This window comes from Malania oleifera, chromosome 10, assembly GCF_029873635.1.
Source record: "Malania oleifera isolate guangnan ecotype guangnan chromosome 10, ASM2987363v1, whole genome shotgun sequence".
Taxonomy (NCBI): Eukaryota; Viridiplantae; Streptophyta; class Magnoliopsida; order Santalales; family Ximeniaceae; genus Malania; species Malania oleifera.
The window spans coordinates 20,423,376-20,443,356 of NC_080426.1; the positions used below are offsets into that span (position 1 = coordinate 20,423,376).

General features: G+C 34.5%; 1 protein-coding gene across 7 annotated transcripts in view; it reads right to left on the bottom strand.

The window, feature by feature from the left end:
* The window catches only part of LOC131166383 (probable aspartyl aminopeptidase), a 50,842-nt gene that overhangs the window by 15,278 nt on the left and 15,583 nt on the right, over positions 1-19,981 (bottom strand). For 3 of the 7 annotated variants that reach the window (XM_058124889.1, XM_058124894.1, XM_058124891.1), the window contains exons 5-8: positions 13,452-13,599; positions 5,456-5,695; positions 3,206-3,338; positions 1,936-2,117 (exon numbers count right to left, since the gene is read on the bottom strand). In XM_058124889.1, coding sequence (XP_057980872.1) covers positions 1,936-2,117; positions 3,206-3,338; positions 5,456-5,695; positions 13,452-13,599 — 703 coding nt within the window. The remainder of the gene's footprint in view (positions 1-1,935; positions 2,118-3,205; positions 3,339-5,455; positions 5,696-13,451; positions 13,600-19,981) is intronic. The other 4 variants (XM_058124890.1, XM_058124895.1, XM_058124892.1 and 1 more) reach the window with 2 other exon arrangements.

Genomic DNA, 19,981 nt, shown 5'->3' on the forward strand with positions numbered 1-19,981 from the left:
CTGTTCATCGTTGCTTCTTTATTCTCTCTCTCTAACCTAGTTGATTCTTAGATCAAAATTGTTCTCCAGTTTGAGAGTCGTTCCAGACACCATGTTGGCTTGTTCCTTCTTGGTTTTTGTTGTGTGCACCTTGTGTTGGATGCATTGTGTGGCTGTGACACACTCTCGATATGAAGCCAATTCTTTCATAATATTAGTGGGCTCCGGGTACTATTTTTGTCATGCACCACTGTTGCTTGTGATCATTGTTGGCTTTTCTTGAAGTTTCTAGCATGGTTTTCTTCTTGCTTGTTATTTGTTTCAAGTTGCTGTAGCCTGTAGTCACTGGTTTGGCATTGCCTTGCTCTGTTGTGGTCGTGCTGGTTGTTATGGTTTCTTTCATGCCTAAGGTTCCTCTTAAGGTTTCTGTAGCCACTAGTCTGTAATTTCTGCTGCCTTCTTGTGGTCACGGCTGATATCTGAAGCTCTAGAGTGCCTGCTCCATGTCAGTAATTTCTATCAAATAGCTGATCTCTTTCTGCACTGTATAAAACCCCGACTATTCAGTACCCTACTGACTTGGTCTGTATGTGCTGCTTACTGCTGGTTTGGGCTCTAGACTGCTCTGTTCCCTGCCTGTTTTGGTTTGTGCTGTTTTGTGCTGGCCTGTGCTGCCAATATTCTGCATATGTGTATTCTACTCTGTTTATGGCTTCTAGCCTTCAACAGATGAGGGTTTCGATACTAAGGTCAAAATGCAGAGCACATCCACAAAATTGGCTGGTTCTTCCAATTTTCTTAAACATTTCATATGCTTGGACCCAACCAACAAAATTCATTGCCACCCCCCACCCCTCCAAATCTTTGTGGAACACATTAGTAAAGAACAAAACCTAAATATACATCTCAAACTGAATTAAAAAAGATTGAACTCATCATACTTAATCTTGTGCCTTAATCGGTGAACAATTGCACCTCAGCAATGGTGCATGATATTTTTTGTGGAGTTTGGGGAAGAAATATGAAAGCTCAAAGAACATGCTTTTTGACAGCCAAGAAGCGTCGATTATTTGGGCTTCAAAAATTGCAAATTTGTAAATTTGCAATTCAGTCATTGGGGAGGTTTGCCTTCTAGACAACCATTTGAAGAGATTAATCCCAAGTTCATTGCAAACGTGAAATAAATAGCAAATGTCCAAATTTCTGTCCAAATTTCCACAAATCATCCAAAATTTATCAAAATATTGAAATTTCAGCAAAATTTGTGAAAATTTTAATTATAGGAATCCATGAAACTAAAATTTGATATTCAAAACCATTTTCTCTTAATTTATCTTCTTTTAAAAATAAAAAAAAAATATTATTACAAGAAGGGTTTGGATTATAGCTTTCAGCAAGAAAAACCAAACTTAGATATTAGCTACAACATCTTATTTGACCTTTTATGTCTAAATTATCCATGTTTATATAATAAATGATATTTTTTAATTAATTGTGAATTTCATTTATGTTAATTACATATGTCTAATATGATTATTATATAATTATATAATTTATATTACAATTATTGAACGTTATACCCCACAATCGTATAATTGTCCTTGATGTATTTTATTTATATTATTTTAGTTCTAAATCATGCATTAATATGTGTATTAATAGTTTCTAAAGATTCAAAAAAGAATTTCATGCTTTACTACTAATTTCCGTTGTTTTTTAAAATTGAAACCGAAATTGACATCAACATCAACATCAAATTTTCCACAGGAATTTCCATACTTTTGAAGCCTTAAAACTTGAGACGAAAATCGATTAAAACCTTGGCAATGACCCAATATAACTGAATTGCCTTGCCATTCTTTTTGCTGCCAAATAGACCTCATTTCAAGAATGAATAAATTAGAAGGCCAATATGTCCAATGTTCACAATAAAATGTCATTTCAAATGGCAACTACCTGAATTGGGAGATCATGAACTTTTGCGACTTCTTTGAAAAGAAAAGCTGTAACACAGCTGGTGGCGTAGCGTTGGTTTGCATTGTGCTTGATAACTAGTCCCTTCTGCAATTCTGGACGATGATGTTCTTCATGCTTATCCATAAAATTAGGGTGAACTCCATGAGCCATGTCTGCAGATACTTTAAAAAGCATTTGAAAAAGAACTTCAGAAATTCTGTTATAGAATAAACTGCAGAGTGTGAGACAAAAGGTGAATATTTTACTTCAGCTATGAGCAAGACCACTCCTACTTATTGTTCCAGGTCAGGCTACGTTGCTACCAGACACTGGTTTCTTAAAATCACCATTTGGAACCTTCTATATTTGGACACCATTGACTTTTTTCCTTGTTTTTTTTTTTTTTTTTGCGATAAGATCTCTGCCCTCATCATGAAAAAATCAAGGAATCGTCCATGAAAGTTATTGTAGCACATAAAAAATACATCAGTTGAAATGAAACCTATTAAAAGGAAAGAACCTAGGGTTAGTCCTACTATCCTGGGGGGGGCTCAAGATACAGTCCTAAAACCCATAACCTAACATTTTTAGATTAGGTAGTCCCTCTAACCAAACACACTTGCACTTGACAGCCCAAGACTTCCCCAACAAGACACCATAATTTTCCATTCCATTCTAAAAACTGCAGGAACAAGGAAAGAATAAAGCCATTAGATTTATGTTCTACCTGAATATTTAGAATCATATTCAACTACATGTTTCTTATGTCTAGAATTACTTCTGTCTCTGCTTCCCCAGATTGGGAAACTTATCTAGAAGGCTATTTCTTCACCGCCTAACAGTCATCTATATGAAACATACCAAGTCTTCTTGTCTTTTCAAATTCACATTTATTTAAAAACCACCCCAACTAGAGCCACAATCACTCGCTCCTTCAGAATGATTTAGTCAAGGTCTTGAGATATCTCCTACCAAAAAATTTAACCATCAAATATACATTAAATTACTTTATACTAACAATATAATTAGCATGTACTATGTACAGTACATGCCTATCTGTACATGCGTTTTGATACAAATTATCTGAAAATGCAAAAGTAACTCCAATTTTGCAAATGTTTTACTCATTTAGGCTCAATTGCTAGCACTGCTGCAAAGCCGCCAATTCATACAGCTAGCATAGGAATAATATAAAATTAAAATATTAAATAACGTTAAGCAACACAAACAGGAAGCAACAAAGAAGAGATTCCAACTCAAGCATATATACCAAGAAAAGATCGGCAAATTGCACGCTGAAAAGCACCCTCACCAACATACTCATGAGATAGGCAACCAGCTATGCGTTTCATAGCCTGAAACATGGTAGGTGCACCTGCTCCCTGAGGTGAATTTGAACCCACCTGTAACAGAAATAAGAAAACGAACCTTTTGAGCTGGTTCCAACAGTTAGAGAAAATGTAAATTAAAGACTCCCAGCATTATGCATAGAAAATAAAATGCTCATGCCAAGTTGAGCTTGAAAAATAGAAGTGCTTCTTTTAAAAAAGTTGGAAGATTTCTGAACGACATGCAGCTGAAAAGCAGTGTCTGTTTAAGGTTCACTGTCATCCACATGAGGGTTCGACTTGTGGGAAGGATCATGCAACAAAATTAAAGGATGTGCAAGTGGAGATGCATCAACCTGCTGGTGATCCGGGTTGAGCCAGCCAAGGCATGCATACAGAGGCATATTGTAAGTTGGGGGCTGTGAGGGAAGATTTAATGCTGGTAAGGCGTGTGCAAAGACTGATTACTAAGGTGTATTCTTGTCAGACTGTAGGGCAGGAGGGGCTAAAGAACAAAAGTTCTCTTGTGCATGTAAGTTTTTAAAAGGAAAACAGATGGTAATTTTTATATTGAGGAAGGGTAGAAATATTCAATGTTGGGTTGGATAACAATGAAACAAATTGTAATGAGAAAAAAAAATGGGGAGATGAATTGGAGAACACTGATTTTGATAGTGATTTTGTTTGTGACGGTGGACTTTTACTGGATGAGACAAATTCGGTATGATTTATTCTTTTCTGATTTACAGTTCTTGTGTGCCACGATCTCAAATTGAAAGATTTAAAGGGGGTTTATATTTTTGAGGAGGATGGATTCAATAAAAGAGTGCTGGAAAGTAATCAAGGTAGTGATGGTCCTTTGCCCATCCTTGTGGTGGAGATTAGCAGGAAGGGTATTGAAACTCAACAGCTGATGAATAAGTAGGAATTTTGGATGTCTAATCCTGTAGGAAAAGAAGTTTTCATGGATGGCTGTAAAACTATAGAAGTAAAGTGACAAAAGGCCGGCAATGAGAAAATTTAGAGTGTTCTGCAAATTATGACAGCAAGGAAATAAAGAGGGGCTTTCTTAACTAGGATGTGTCAGTTCTTTTTTCCTCTTAATATTTTTTGGAGTTCCATTTTGTTATTTTCGCCTGAGGATTGTTAGATTACCACTTTACCTAAAAGCTTAAACTATTAGGTTGTGGGCCAACAATGTATATCAAGCCTTAACACTCCCCTGCACGCACAGCCCGACAGCGCGCAGAGAGATAAACACACGATAGATACCACCTATTACAGGGAAGAAAATAATTTTTTAAACACCATATAATAAGCTTGGAAAACAAGACTAGAACCCAAGACCTACTAGTAACCAGCTATGATACCATGTTAGATTACCACTTTACCTAAAGCTTAAGGTATTAGGTTGTGGGCCAATGATGTATATCAAGCCTTAACAAGGATTTCTTGTCCACCCTTAAATTGTAATTGCTCTCCTTTCTTCCTGAACAGATTTTATTTTAGGAAAAAGACACTAACTTCCCCCCTGATGTTTGACAAAAAGACAAGGACCTCCCTTGAAGTTTCAAAAATCTCAAGGACCTACCATGATATCTCAAAAATTCCGACCACCCCTAAAATTTAGTAAAAAGACACATAGATCCTTATATTTGGCAAAAAGATAAATTTTTTAGGGGTATAAGTGTCCTAAAAACCAAATATTACAGGAGGTCAGTGGGATTTTTTTAAACCTCGGGGAGGTCCATGTCTTTTTACCAAACCTTAGGGGAGGTTAGTGCCTTTTGTCCTTTCTTTTATTATAAAAATAAATAAATAAAACAAAAAATCAGTGTATGATAACCATGAAAACAACAATAATTTACAATAAAGAAGGCCATTCAAGAGAGAATAGTCTCAATAAAATTATTAAATCTCTTACATATTACTATTTTCTTTTCCCTCAATTGCACCAGTGTGTGCCTACCTTTGGGGGTTGGGAGGTTGAGAAAATAGATTCCAACATTAAATCTAAAATTCATTAGCCAATATAGTCCAAAGGAACATAAAAGCAATGAAAAATTAAACTACTAAGACCACTTAGTCCAAAAAATATATCTTTTTTCAACATGATAAAAAAGCTAACCAAATTTTGGAGAAATTCAGTCCTGCCACACAAAAAGGTTACAGTTTGTGAAAGAAAAAGTTACCTCTTCATTATCAAATAGAGCAACCATCCGAATAGCATCTTCACTTGATAAATCTCCATGTGATTCACATGAATCAATAAGAGCTCTCAATGCGCAATAACTCGAAGCAAGATTATCTAATCTTCCAGAAAATATAAATTCATTGTTTCCACCTCCAAGGCAACTAGGTTGAGTGTCACAAATGTTCAACTCAATACTCAATATGTCATCAATACCACAACTCAGCTCATCTGACAAAACCTGACAATAGTAGTACTTAAATTATAAGAACGGTGCTTTAAAATCAATACTAATGGACACATTAGAAAAAATAACAAAAACAGTAGAAAATGGTTACCATGCAATAAGGGATATCGTTGACCTTTGCGTATACCAGGTATATTATAAATACAGTGAGAGACCTAATCATTAGTAAGAAGTTCCTAGAAACTTCCTTCCCTCTATTCTATTCTCCACCTTGCATTATTTGTTGGTGATTCTTGATTCTTGGTGCTGTGTTGTTTTTAATTTTAATTTTCCTGTGATTGGATTCCATGAAGCCTAATAACTTGGATATCGGAGAATTCCTTAATTGTCTCATCAACATGGAATTCCATGGAACCTCAATTTTTAGAATGCATATGCATCTTGGTGCATAATGGAGATATGGGATTATATCAAACCCAGGTATTATACAATTTGTCATGCATGCATGATCTTTCCTCAGAGCATTTTCAACTGCAGCAGGGGGTAAAAGAGTGTTACTGAGTATTTTGTAGAGATGCAGCAGTTAAAGTCGTGCAACCCAGCAGCCCATAATTGCCCATGTCCATGAGATGAAGAAACAGGGGGAACGGATGACAGTTCAAGTTTTAGCCAGCTTGAAGCCTGAATTTAACTAGTTCAGTCACTGATTAATAGTCCAGAACTAGCTTCCTTTGCTGCAGTTTATTCTGCTCCTTATCTCTTAAACAGTTGCAGGAACAGAAAATTGTGCTTGAGAATGAATATTTTCAATTTTATGGTATCAGGCTTCTTGAAGAGCATCTCTTCCTATTGCATCCCTTTCTCAGTTAGGTAAAACTAAAGCTTGTCTTAAATCCAAAACTTTTCTTCTAGACCTTGGGTTATACATTCTGCTGTCATCAATCATATGGCAGGTATACCAAGTCTCTTCTCCAAACTCCACCACCCTAATGTATTGCCTTGTGTGTCCTTGCTAATGGGTCTGCTACAGCAGTTTGTGGGATAGGGATTAGGGACAATAGAACCTGCTTTTTCTGTTTCCCTTTCCTCTGTTTTCTATATTCCAAACCAATGTTTTAAAAGACAAAGGCACAAGTTGAGGCATTTTAATCCACAAGAGGCAACGTGTAAGCCTTTAGCCATTAAGGCAGAAACCTTACAAGAATTTTATTTTTAGATAAATATATGTAAATAAATTAGAAACAAATAAAATGTTTTAAAAAATCAAATATAATTTGTAAACTACATGTTGAACATTTAAAATTGCTAGCTTGAATTCATTATGTATATCATGACAAGCGATAGCCATAACATTACAAAGTTCAAATTATTTTCAAGATCTAAGATAGAACTCTCAATTATTTAGGAAATGTTGAGGTTCAAGAGTTTTAGAAATTAACTCATATCACCACATTCCTATTATATAAACATGTAGTTAAAATTTTCTATCCCCTTGATGCCTTTCTTAATAAAGTCCTTTTACTGATATATATATATATACACACACATATATATTCTGCAAAAATCTAACTTGAGAATCACGCTCCCAAAATGCATACGCCTCTAATAGCGCAAAAGGTGTGCCTTTTGTACAAATGCAGAAGCCTTAGCATGTAATGTGTATCCTTTTAAGGATTTGATGTTTTAGATTGAACCTCAAGGTGTTTAGGCAAGCCTCGATTGAGCCTTTTAAAAGATTGTTCCTAACTTTCTTTTTAACCATATGACCATTAGAAAACTTACAAAATCCTTAAACTGAATTCCCTTTTCCTTGATTTATTTAGGATTTAAAGATGAGGATGACGATTAGTGGAGGACATGTTGCAGGAGATCTCTACTGCTTTCTTCGATTCATTGACATTTTCTACTGCATGTTCTGTTACCCCCCATTTGGTTTGCGGAATCAGACCTAGAATGGAATCAAATCTCAAAAATGGAATCACATTCCTGCACTTGGCTTGCAGAATCAAGGACGAAACAGCATTCGGACTAGAATATGATTCCTGCAAATGGGGGACTCACAATTCCATTCTAAATAGGATGCAATCAATCTTCATTCCATGGAATCAAACTCATTTTATACTAAAAAATATTCTAAAAACAACAACTAATTAATTATTACTACTATAATATAAATAATAACATCTAATGACAATTGCAATAACAATAAATAATATTTATTATTGTAAAATAATAATAACAACAAGAGCAATAATAATTAAAAAGTAAAAAATTATTATTATTATTATTATTTTAAGGATAACAATTTTTATAAAAATATTTAAAATAGTAATAAAAATAATAAATAATAATAATTACACTAATAAAAATAACTATTATGAAAATAATTAAAAAATTACAATAAAAAAAACAACAAACAATATTAATTTTTATTATTATTATGAAAAAATAACAATTAATAATAATTACAATAACAGTAATAACAACTAATAATAATATTTATTACTACTAAACTAATAATTATAAATAATAATAACAACAAGAACAATATTAATAATAAAAAAGGCCAAAATAATTATTATTATTATTTTAAGGATAATAATTATTATAAAAATAAAAAAATAATAATAACAACTAATAATAACTATAATAAAAAAAATATTTATTATTTTATTAATAACAACAAGAAAAATAATAATAAAAAAGGGTAAAAATAATTATTATTATTTCAAGGATAATAATATTATAAAGATAACAAAAAATAGTAACAAAAACAATAAAAAATAATAATTACACAATCACTATTATGAAAATAATAAAAAAATAATAATCAAAAAACAACAACAAATAATAATGCTATTGTTATTATAATTATAAAAACAATAACAATTAATAATAATTACAAAACAATATTAACAACTAATAATACTTATTTACTATTGAAATAATAATAACAACAACGACAATAATAATAAAAAATGCAAAAATAACAATAATAATAATTACTATTTTAAGGACAATAATTATTTCAAAATTAATAAAAAATAATAATAACAACTAATAATAATAATTACAATGGCAATAATAAATATTACTATTAAATAATCTATAATAAAAAAAATTAATAATAATATTAAAAAGAAAAAAAATTATTATTATTTTAAAGATAATAAATTAGTATAAAAAAATAAAAATAACAAAAATAAAAAAAAATAGCATTAAAACTAATAAAAATCACCATTATAAAATAAAAAATAATAATACAAAAGTAAATAATTAAGTATTAGAGATTTTTAATAAAAATTTATCTATTTTTTATTCTATTATTGAAGTCATTGAAGAATACCAAATGTTTGAAAGAAATTGAAACTAGATTCTTACAACCATTCCATGTTACTAACCAAATGTAATAATTGCATTCTAAAAGCAATTCCATTTCTACCTTGATTCCATTCCTCTCTCGATTCCTGTCCTACTTCAATTTCATTCCACAAACCAAATGGAGGGTTGGGATTACACCTCTTTAGATTTATTGTCTGTGCTTGGTCATCCCTCCTTGGAAAAGTTAAAGCAGCTCATTCCTAGCAACAGTCATGCGTCCAATCTAGGGTGTGAATCAATTTAGTAAGAAAAGCATCATTGCGTCCCTTTCACTTCCAAAATCAATAAATGGGCAGTAAGTCCTTTCTTGTTTGTCCATTAAGATTGTTAGATAATCACTTTCCCTAAAAGCTAAAGTTGTTATGTTGTGGGCCAACAATGTATATCAAGTTTCAACACTCCCCCACATGTACAACCAAATAGCACGTGGAAAGATAAACATACGATAAATAGCATCCATTATAAGGAATATAATAATTTTTTAAACACCACATAATAAATGCGGGCAATGAGACTAGAACCCAAAACCTCCTAGTAACCAGTTCTGATACCATGTTAGATTACCACTTTACCTAAAAGTTTAAACTGTTAGGATGCAGGTCAACAATGTATATCAAGCTTCAACAAAGATGTTTGGGGTCCTAGTTGTGTTTTCTCTAAATCGACTTTTTGTTAATTTGTTGCCTTTGTTTACTGTTATTTGAGGATGACTTGGTTTAATGAAAGATCATTCTATGCTATTCACTGTATTTTGTGTCTTTTGTTTTGAGATTAAAACTCAATATAATGCATATGTTCTCATTCTTCATGTGAAAATGCAAACGTATGTTTCAGTACCCAATTCACTACCTATATGATATAATGCACATGTTCTCATTTTTCATGTGAATTTTCAGTACCCAATTCACTACCTATATGGCTAACTCAGGCATATCCACTTGCCACCTTGCGCTCATGCTTCAAAACAAAATGGACTTGTAGAAAGAAAAAAAAAAAATAAAAGGCATATTCAGACTTTTTCCTTGGGAAACATTCTTTCCTTTACAGAATTGGCTGTATGTCCTTTATTCACCAGTCAACTCCTGGTGTTGATAAACTGGATCTCTCGGAAGAGTATTTTTCTGGGGAATTCTTATTCTGAAAACAGTTTGTTGGAAGTTCTGAATTTTCTTTAAATTCCTTTGATAGAACCAAAGATAGAAACATGTTTGGTTCAATAAGTGGGGAATCCATAGGTCTCTTTTCCAATTTTATCCCTTATAAAAATGAAAATGAAAGAAAAAAAATCAATACCCAAGTTATTAAAATTAAAATAATAATTTTTTTGTAGAACAATATAATTATATTATTTTTATTTGTAATTATTAATTAAATATATGACAAGAAAATATTATTTATGTTAAATTAAAAATTTTAGTTTATGTAATTGCTTGTTAATATTATCAAATATTTATGCTCTTCAAAATTGGTAAGGTTAAAATTGAAAAATAACACATTTAGATATTAGATACCAAACAGCTAAAATAATTCAGATTTTAGATCAATGACCGATTCAAGTTCAATTCAAAATTAGTTCACAAAATCATCTTTGAATATAGTGTTCAGTACTTAATATTAAACTTTATCAAATACCCCCCTAAGAGCCAAACCTCTATACTCAATTAAGTGCAAAAAATAAAAGGCATAACTGGCTAACTCTATGTTTTATGATTCCTCGTCTTATTCCTACTAATTTTTTGCTACCACATTGTCAACCATCTCCGTTCCAATATTTGTATCTCAAGCTTTATCTCTCTCCAATACCAAGGGGGAAGGGCGTGGAAGAGCTATAATGGAAGAAGAGAAGTATGTTTATAGCCAAATGATACATGGGAGCTTGTAAAAATTTATAACAAAAAGTCTACTCGTTGGCTATCGTGGAGTGCATGCTCAGAAGATGAACTCAAATGGTTCTGTTAACAAGTTGAAGACTGGATTAGCAGCTAAAGACCAGACTCACCACAGTCAGACATATGGCTTAGATTATTCCAACACATTCTCAACAGTGGCTAAAATTGCACTAGTACATCTGTTTATCTCTCTTTCTGCCATTGTTCATTGGCCTTTCCACCAGTTAGATGTTAAGAATGCCTTTTTACATGGTGAACACTACAAGGAAGTTTGTTGCCCATGGGGAGTTGAAGCTAGTGTGTCATCTAAAATAATTTTTCTATGGCTCAAAACACTCCCAGTGTGTGGCTTGGGAGAAAGAGAACTTGTGGTTGATTTTGGTCTTTGGTGATGGGATATAGATCATTTTGTATCCTATGATTCTATCATACTAATGCTGGAAAAATGGCTGCTTATGTGGATGATATTGTAATAACAGGTGATGATTTTCAAGGCATAGAGCATCTAAAGAAATTCTAGCAGACAAAGTTCCAAACTAAATATTTAGGACCATTGAATTACTTCTTGGGAATTGAGGTAGTCCAATATCATATGAGAATACAAAGGAAATATTTTCTTGATTTGTGGAATGAAGACACTTTTGTTGACATCCAAAGGTATTACTACTCCTACAGATTCTAATAGTAAATTAAAACCAGATGGAGGTAAATTGTTGGTTAAGCCATACACCAGAGATTAATTGCAAAGTTCAGTTATCATATAATCATGGGGGACAATTTTTTTTTTTTTTTTGCAACTAGTTTCATTAGTTCAAAAAATAAAAAGATGCTACGGTGGACAAGTGTTATAATCCTAAGAATCATACTAAGGAATGAACACATCTTTCATAAGATAGGTATAGCACAAATAGGAGATAAAACAACAGAAGGACGTTATCATGGTCTGGGCAGTTGCAAAGTAGGCCAAATACCGCATCAGTGAAAGGAGTGAGCTACTTAACGTTACAGGCAGTAGGAGGTGGAGGGATGGGCCTAGAATAACTTAGACCGAGATAGTAAGGATTTGACAGCACTCCCAACTTATGGAGGATATTACCCTAGATCATGTAGAACAGCAGAAGAGGATTCATGCAGCCAACCCAACCTAATGGGACTTAAAGCTTGGTTGCTATCTTAAACCAGTGTTGTTAGTTGGTTCCTGAACTCTCCTCAAACTAGTCATTGGGATGTTGTTATCCAAATTTTGAGATATCTCAAAAGGGCACCTGATAGAGGCCTTCTGTTTCAGGATCATGATCATATTATGTTCACAAGTATAGATACAGACTGGGAGGGTCTCCTGCTGGCGGAAAATCCACAAGTACTGTGTGTTAGCAAATGGAATCATTGTGTCTTAAAAAGCAAACAATAATTGCAAGATTTGGTGCAGAATCTAAGTGCAAGGCCATGGCTCATACCATCTCTTAACTGATTTGGTTAAACAATATGTTGGAATAACACGGGTAAAAACACTGCCAGTCTCAGGAGTTGATGTTTAATAAGCAAGCAGTTGTTCATATTGCTTCAAATTTAGTTTTTCATAATAAGGACTAAGCACATTGAAGATGATTGTCTTTTTGTTAAGAAAAGCTTTTGCAGAGGGCATTTTTTATATTAAAAATAAATTAATTAAGAGAGAATAATGTACAAAGAGGATGAGAAATACTCACAAGTCCCAACAATAAAATAAAAGAATAATAAGCAAAGAAGAAAACAATCTAATAGGAAAACAAAATTAAGCTAAAGCCAACCAATCCTGCGATATACCTGAAAACTGCAGAGCTAATCAAAACCACTGACGTGAAACCAATTATCAATTAGCTGATTTGTTCACAGAGTTCTTTGGGAGTGCCCACTGCCCAGGTTAAGTTCATTTGTCACAAGCTGCGAGCATATGATATATATGTTCCAGCTTGAGGAGAGAGTTGCATTGTTACCATGCATGGTGCATTAAGGGGTATTATTGACCTTTTGTGTATGAGGTATATTATAAATACAGTAGCATACCTAATCATTTGTGGGTTCTCTTGTTCCTAGAAACTTCCTTCACTACTAACAACATACAGGAGATGCTGCACTGTGTGCAGGAGTGGACCAACCATTGATTGCTCACAAGTTACAACCGCACACCATAACTATTTAACCTAACCACAAAACTCAAAGATAATAGAAATTCTTTATCTAAGCTTTAATGAATGAAGCTGTTGCACTTTATTCTAGACTGCAGGGGAGCCTATTTTTCAAAATAAAACTTCAGGTGTACTGAATACTTTCAATTTTTTATAAAATAGCATGGTTTCTGTTCATCTTATTTAGCTTTTTCTCATAGCAACTGTATTATGACTACTAAATATCCACCAAAAAAGGAAGAAAAAAAAAAAGAAGTTGGACTTAATTCCCAATGTGCATGAAATTATATCATTAATAATCTGCCTACAGCAAACACTACAAAGACGCCTCAGGTTTGCCTCCCAATTGACTAAAAAATCACAATGAATTACCTGCATAAGCAAAGGATGATGAGCAGCTTTTGAAGACAATTTAGCACTTTTCTCCTTGGATTCCGTTGAAGTTTCCTCAATTTTTGTTGCAAGTAAAGGAATGAGGTGAGTCTCCAGATTTGGTCTAAACCCATCTTTGTTCACTGTGCTAAACAACCAAAGAACAACACATGTGGCGTGCACACACAAAAGAAAAAAAGCACATAACATCAATGATCAAGTGGATTGCAGACAATACATCAGATAATTTTGTGTCTTGAGCTAGTCAATTCCAGAATTTATCAGTTGATCAAAGCCACCAGACATACCAAAACTCATGAAATGCCACCAATTTCTTTATTTCCCAAAGAGTAATATTTTCCCAAATTTGATAAAATGATTGTTAAACCGTTGTGCAAATTGGAAGAACCTAATCACAGCAATAGGTTTCCCACTCTATATTTATAATATAGCCAAGTACATCATGATGACCGCAATTCTCTCACTAACTCTTAGTTACTAATGTAGGTATTAATACTAAATAAGTAATAACCAATAATACTCCCCCTCAAGGTGGGGCATATATATCATATGCTCCTAGCTTGTTACAAAACAATCTAACCCGTGCACCCCCTAAAGCTTTAGTGAACATATCAGGTGTTTGGACTTCACATGAGTGGTTTCAATGAGCTTCTGCACAAGTTTTCCAGGACAAAATGACAGTCAACTTCGATGAGCTTCGTTCTCTCATGGAAGTCTAGATTGGAAGCAATGTGAATAGCAGCCTAATTGACACACATTGATTCCATAGGTTGAGACTGTGGAAACTCAAGTTCTTCCAACATGTTCTTTAGCTAAACCAATGCACATGTAGTGTGCGTCATGGCTTTATATTCAACTCCGCACTTAATCAGGCCACAACAGTTTGTTTCTTGTTCTTCTAGTTCTAGGATACTAAGTTCCCACCAACAAACACATGGCACCTAGTAGAGGTTGACCCAGCCCAATCTGCATCTGTACAACCCTAAATACAAGTGTGACCTCAATACTAATACAAGAGACCACTTCCTAACGCACCTTCAATGTATTGCAAGATATGAATGATAGCATCCCAATGGATCTTTCTTGGAGAATCTAGAAACTGAGTCACAACACTTGTTGCAAAAGATATTTCTGATCGTGTGACTAAGGTAATTTAACTTCCCAAAAAATCTCTGATTACGGGATCAGCCAACCAATCACCCTCATATAATTTCCTATAACTGGTTTGGATCCCAAGAACCCAATTTCATCTAGAAAATTAGAACATAGTTCCTCTTTGATGAAACGGTCCCTTTATGAGATCTAGATATGTCCACACCGAAGTACTTTAACAACCCAAATCTTTAGTTTAAAACTTTTTTTAGAGAAACCACTTCAAACTCCACCAAATACCCCTTATCATCATTTACAACGTCATCTACATACAAAATCAGCAAAATCTTACCAATGGCAATATGGCAATACTACATATTGCTCAAGGCAAACTCAGGCACAACCGCATTGAACATACCAAACCATGCTCTAGGAGATTGCTTCAAACCATATAAGGATTTCATTAGGCAACACAGAACTTCTGATTCTGCTTAGTGACAAGAGACGCAAGTTTGGCGACCAGGGGTTTCTTTAGATGACACGCCGAGGCTGTTGCACCATATAGACATCCTCCTAATAATACCATTAAGGAATTCATTATGAAAAGGCCAATGATGTAATGGATAAGGAGATGAATAAACAAAGAAATGAAAGTTTGGTGATCAGGGAGAACGTGTCAAAGTAATCCAAATCGCACACCTAAGTGTACCAACAAGACCGGCCTTCACATGATCAATGAAACCATAAGATTGACCTTCACGGTATCCACCTAATGAAAGCAAACCACAAACTTATCAGCAAGAAGAGGTGTCGATTCCCAAGATGCATTATCATGTAATGCATGCATGATGCATCTCTTCAACCATTGCATTCATACACCCAAAATGGATAAGGAAGACAAATTTTGGAAGAGCAACCAAAAAAAAAGAGCACTAAAAAAAATGAGGGTGACAAGAAATCATAGCAAATGAAATTAGAGATTGGATGCTGGGTAGAGGTGCATTCACCTTTCCAGACAACAAGAAGAAGATCCAATAAGGAAACCAAAGGTGTAGTGATTACGCGTCAAAGTTGCGTAATTAAGTATTTAAATGCATTAATTAAGTGTTATTATTTTAATTAAATACTTAATTATGTCCAATATTTTAATCATTGAGCCCATTTGATAATTTTGAGATAATTATCCGATTTTTTCCATAAATTTACGAATATTCATGTTTAATTATTACAAGATAATTTTCAAAAGTCGAGCCACATAGGAAATTTGGAGAGCCATGAATAAAAGAAGGTCGTGTGCATGAGGGGTTTAATGTATTGGGCTCCATGCACGTGAAAAAAGGAAGTTGTGTGTGCTTGTGTGTGAGAAGACTACGTGGGCTTCATGCACGTGAATCTGTTTCATGCGATGAAAAGAGGGTCATGTATTGATGCACGTAGGTCGTGTACAAGCATTCAAGAAGACATAGCTGGGCCGTGTGCATTGAATGAAGCCATCCATGCATGCAAACACGTGAAGAAGCTGGGTCTCGGGGAAAAGGAGAATCCGAGAGCTGGGGCTTTAACTAAAGAGCTGGGCCATGATGCATGAAGTCGTGGGAAGCTGAAGGAATAAAGGAGAGGCCGTGCCCACGTAGGCTGTCTGCATGGATGAGAATTTAAAGCTCATGCGTGAACAACGAGCAGCTGGGACGTGTGGGGTTGGACGTGCAGGGCCACGCACATAGGCCCATGCGTGAACAAGGGCTGACCATGTGAGCTGGGAGCAATAACAACAAAAAGGGGGCTGCCATGAGCATTTAATGAAGGCCCATGCAAGAACGTGAAAAGGCCATGCGGGCACATGGGCTGGGCTTGACACGACTCTATGAAGGAGCCATGCACGAGAATGAAGGGGGTCTATCTCTTGTGCTGGGCACCGAATTGCAAAGGGACCAGATCATCGTTGGGCCATGCGTTGACAAGTTGTGTGCAGTGTCGACATTCGGATTGCCATCGTTGGGCTATGCGTTGACATGCTGTGTGCAGTGTCGACATTCAGATTGCCATAGTTGGGCTATGCGTTGACATGCTGTGTGCAGTGTCGACATTCGGATTGCCATCATTGGTCCATGCATTAACATGATGCGTTGACATGTCAGCATTGATCACCAGAGGACTTTAATTAAAAAGTGAGGCTAGGCTTTTGAGGTTTGGCCTTTTAGGGTTTGAGGGTTTAAAAGAGCAGCGGGGGTCTTCTTTTCCTGGGGGTTTGCGCCGCAACAGAGAGCAGCCTTGCTGCTGTGTGCATCTCCTCACCTCATGGCCTGCCTCTCTCTCTCTCTCTCTCCCTCTCTCTCTTTGTGTTATTTTAATATTTGTTTGAGTATTATTAAATTCAGTTGTCTTTTTTTATTTAACGTCATTGTTGGAATGAATTCTTGTTTGGGTTATTTTCATTATTAAGTTCAGTTTTTTTTTAAGTTAAAGTTATTGCTGGAGTTGATATTTGTTTGAGCACTTCTATTATTTAGTTTACCTTGCTTTTAATTAAAGTTAATGTTGAAATCAAATATTTGTTTAAGCTAATTAGTGTGTTAGTTTATTTCATTGTTGAAGAATTTCTTTTTTTTATTAGCTTAATTTTTGTTTTAGTTCTCTCACTCTCTCTCTTATTCTCTTGTCTCTTTAATTAATTAGCTTGCTTAAATTTCAATGTCACTTCAATATTTAATGGAACTTATTATTGTTGGTTTAATTTTCATTTGAGCTCATTTTTAATGTGGATTTAATTTGTTTAAGTTTTTGGTTAAGTTTAAGACTTTGTGTAGGTTAGTTTATTTTTGTTTAAGCCTTTGTTTAAGTGTAGTTTATTTTTGTTTTAAGACTCTATTCATGTTGAGTTTATTTTTGTTTAGGACTTTGTTTAGGTGTAGTTTATTTTTGTTTAGGCCTTTGTTTAAGTTTAGTTCATTTGCTTGTTTTAATTTCGTCACAAATTTTCAAAAACCCCAAGAATTCGAATTTGAACTATGTTCAGTAAACTGCTTTCTTATTTCCTTCTTTCTGTTTTACAGGAGTCTGAAACTGATCTGCATTGAGGAGACGATCTAGCCTTTTGGGCTAATTATTACACGACATAACTCCTATACTTAGGATAGCCTTTGCACTGCTCATTTCAGAGTGAGTCACGTAGTAGTAGAAAAGGCTTGAGAAAGGCTCTCCTCCCTTGAGTAATGAGTCGTTGTTGTGTGTGCACCTGCATATTAGAATGATATGGGCAACTAGAAGGACTCAAGATAGATGAAAATGCAAGAGGATGACAAGGTAGAGATAATAAGCCAGAATCTCGCACTTTGGACTCAAAGAAGTAACATCAGCACAAATAAAAAATCGACGCAAGGTAGAATTTTAGCAGCAATATCCCTTTTGACAACACGAGTAGCACAAAAGATATACTTGAAATTAACTGATGATAGTGGCAAAGACCTTCTACCCAGGTGTACTCATTGTGGACAAAGAGGTCATACAATTAACATGGTTTGGCTTCATAGTAAACTTCCACATATTGCCAATGCAGCCACTATAGATCCCATTCTTCCTGGGTCCACTTGTACCGTTATTATTGAACCGCTACTAATCATTTCCACGCTTGCTAATGGGTACACTTGTACCATTAAGGGAATAAGATGATAAATCCAACTCTAATACCATGTTAAAGTGTTGTCAAAATTGGAAGATCTAATCACAGCAATAGATCTCCTCCTCTATTAATTAAATGCCAAGGACATCATAATGACCATAATACCCTCAATAACTCTTATTTATACAATAAAAATGGACATTTTAGTCATACATAAAATTTGCTCCAATAACATGCAACCACACCCAAAAGGGGGCCCTAAAAAGTAATATTTTAATTCACTTGTTGATAGTATTCCTCAAGAGAATGGGAGCTTATGCGCAACAATAAGGTTGTCGCCGTGTGACCTAGAGGTCACAGGTTCAAGGCGTGGAAACAGCCTCTTGCAAAAATGCAAGGTAAGGCTGTGTACTATAGACCATTGTGGTCTGCCCCTTCCCCAGACTCTGCATACACAGGAGCTTTGTGCACCAGGCTACCATTTTATAGTATTCCCCAAGACACTAAACTTGTGACATTCTTAGCTTTAAATAAAACGTATTCTACTTTAATTGAATGAACTTCCAAGCCCATACTTTTGTTTTATTTCTCAAATACATCAAAATTTACCAGCTTTATTAGCAACAAAGAGTAGAAATGTTCAAAAGCACAAAAATTTCCACATCTTACCTACGCAAGAAAAGAAGGCTAGTTTGGGTTTACATTCCATGTTGAGTGCATTATCTAAAACTCAAGCTAATGGGTTTACTTCAACTTATTACTATTATAACTGCTATAATTTCCATAACCTGATTGATCTTTGAAGCCCATGCTTATTTAGTTTTCCAGATACATCATAATTTATTTGATTTATTAGCAACAAAGAGTTAAGTGCTTTAAAACTAAGTGATTGATATAACCCAGTCTAGGATTTATATTCTAGATTAAGAGATTATTTATAATTAAGTTTCTTCTATCATTTCTAGATGAAAACGAAAAGGGCTTAGGTCAATGTTTTAACAAGCTACCTGATATATTACAACAACAACAACAACAACAAACCAAGCTTTAAGTCCCACTTGGTGGGGTCAGCTATATGAATCTTTTTCCGTCAATTTATGCAATCATGGATAATTTCTTTTGACAGATTCAAAGATATTAAATCCTTACTTACTATCTCCTCCCAAGTTATTTTAGGTCTACCCTTACCCCTTCTACTGCCCCCCACAATAACTAACTCACTCATCCTCACTGGCGCACTATGTGACCTACGTTGCAAATGTCCATACCATCTGAGTCGTCCCTCCCTTATCTTATCTTCTATAGGAGCTACACCTAACTTACCGTGAATATGTTCATTCCTTAATTTATCTTTCAATGTTATACCACTCATCCATCTAAGTCTTCTCATCTCGACAACTTTTACTTTTTGGATATTCTATTTCTTCATCGCCCAACATTATGATCCATATAGCATAGTTGGTATTATAACTATTCTATAAAACTTCCCTTTTAATTTTAAGGGTATTCTACAATCACAGAGCACACTTGAAGCACTTCTCCAATTTACCCAACCTGCTTTAATTCTATGCATTACATCATCTTCAATTTCTCCTTCAGCTTGCATAATAGATCCAAGGTTTCAAAATCTACAAGTGCTATTTATTTCTTCATCATCAAGTTTGACTTTGTCTCCAATATTCCTCCTATCATTAGTAAAATTATATTTCATATATTCTGTCTTATTTCTACTTATCCTAAGGCCTATAGATTCGAAAGCTTCTCTCCATGATTCTAACTCAGCCCCAACTTCGGCCCT